General features: G+C 69.5%; 1 protein-coding gene across 1 annotated transcript in view; it reads right to left on the reverse strand.

The window, feature by feature from the left end:
* Positions 1 to 345, reverse strand: part of SLC17A7 (solute carrier family 17 member 7) — a gene marked incomplete at its 5' end in the record, with an annotated part of 13,073 nt that extends 12,728 nt beyond the window's left edge. Inside the window, one exon of the mRNA XM_021708102.1 lies at positions 280 to 345. Coding sequence (XP_021563777.1) covers positions 280 to 345 — 66 coding nt within the window. The remainder of the gene's footprint in view (positions 1 to 279) is intronic.
* Between the last annotated feature and the right edge of the window lie 127 nt (positions 346 to 472).

Raw genomic sequence — 472 nt, forward strand, 5'->3', positions numbered from 1 at the left:
TTCCAGCCCCGCCCCCTGGGGTGGAACACCGCCTCCTCCCAATCCCACTCCAGCCGGCAGGACCTGCCCCGCCCCTTTCCCCCGACCGGCCCATCTTCCCCAGATCCAGGCCCCGAGAGGGTACTTCTTTCCCTGCTGCCTCCCCGCGTCGGGTCGCAAATGCATTTGGTATTAAATTTTCATGATGCGGCCCGCGAGGGGCGGGAGGAGAAGACGCCGCTGCAGCCTCTCTCCTCCAGCCTGGACTGGGTCCCACAGTTTTGGGTTTCTGGGTCCCACACTTTTGTCCATGTCTGAGAAGCCCCCGGGTCCCCGGAGAGGAGGCTGCGGCCTGGACTCCTCGGTCTGAGGGAGGCGGCAGGCGGGACCGGGACGGCTGCTGGGTCTAGAGCGGGAGGCGCCCGCGGAGCCGCGCACACGCGCCACCCGGCGGCGGCAGAATCCCGGCCTGGGTGCGGGGGCGGTGGCCGCG

This window comes from Carlito syrichta, unplaced genomic scaffold (genome assembly GCF_000164805.1).
Source record: "Carlito syrichta isolate Samal-C Ts95f unplaced genomic scaffold, Tarsius_syrichta-2.0.1 Scaffold130655, whole genome shotgun sequence".
Lineage (NCBI taxonomy): Eukaryota > Metazoa > Chordata > Mammalia > Primates > Tarsiidae > Carlito > Carlito syrichta.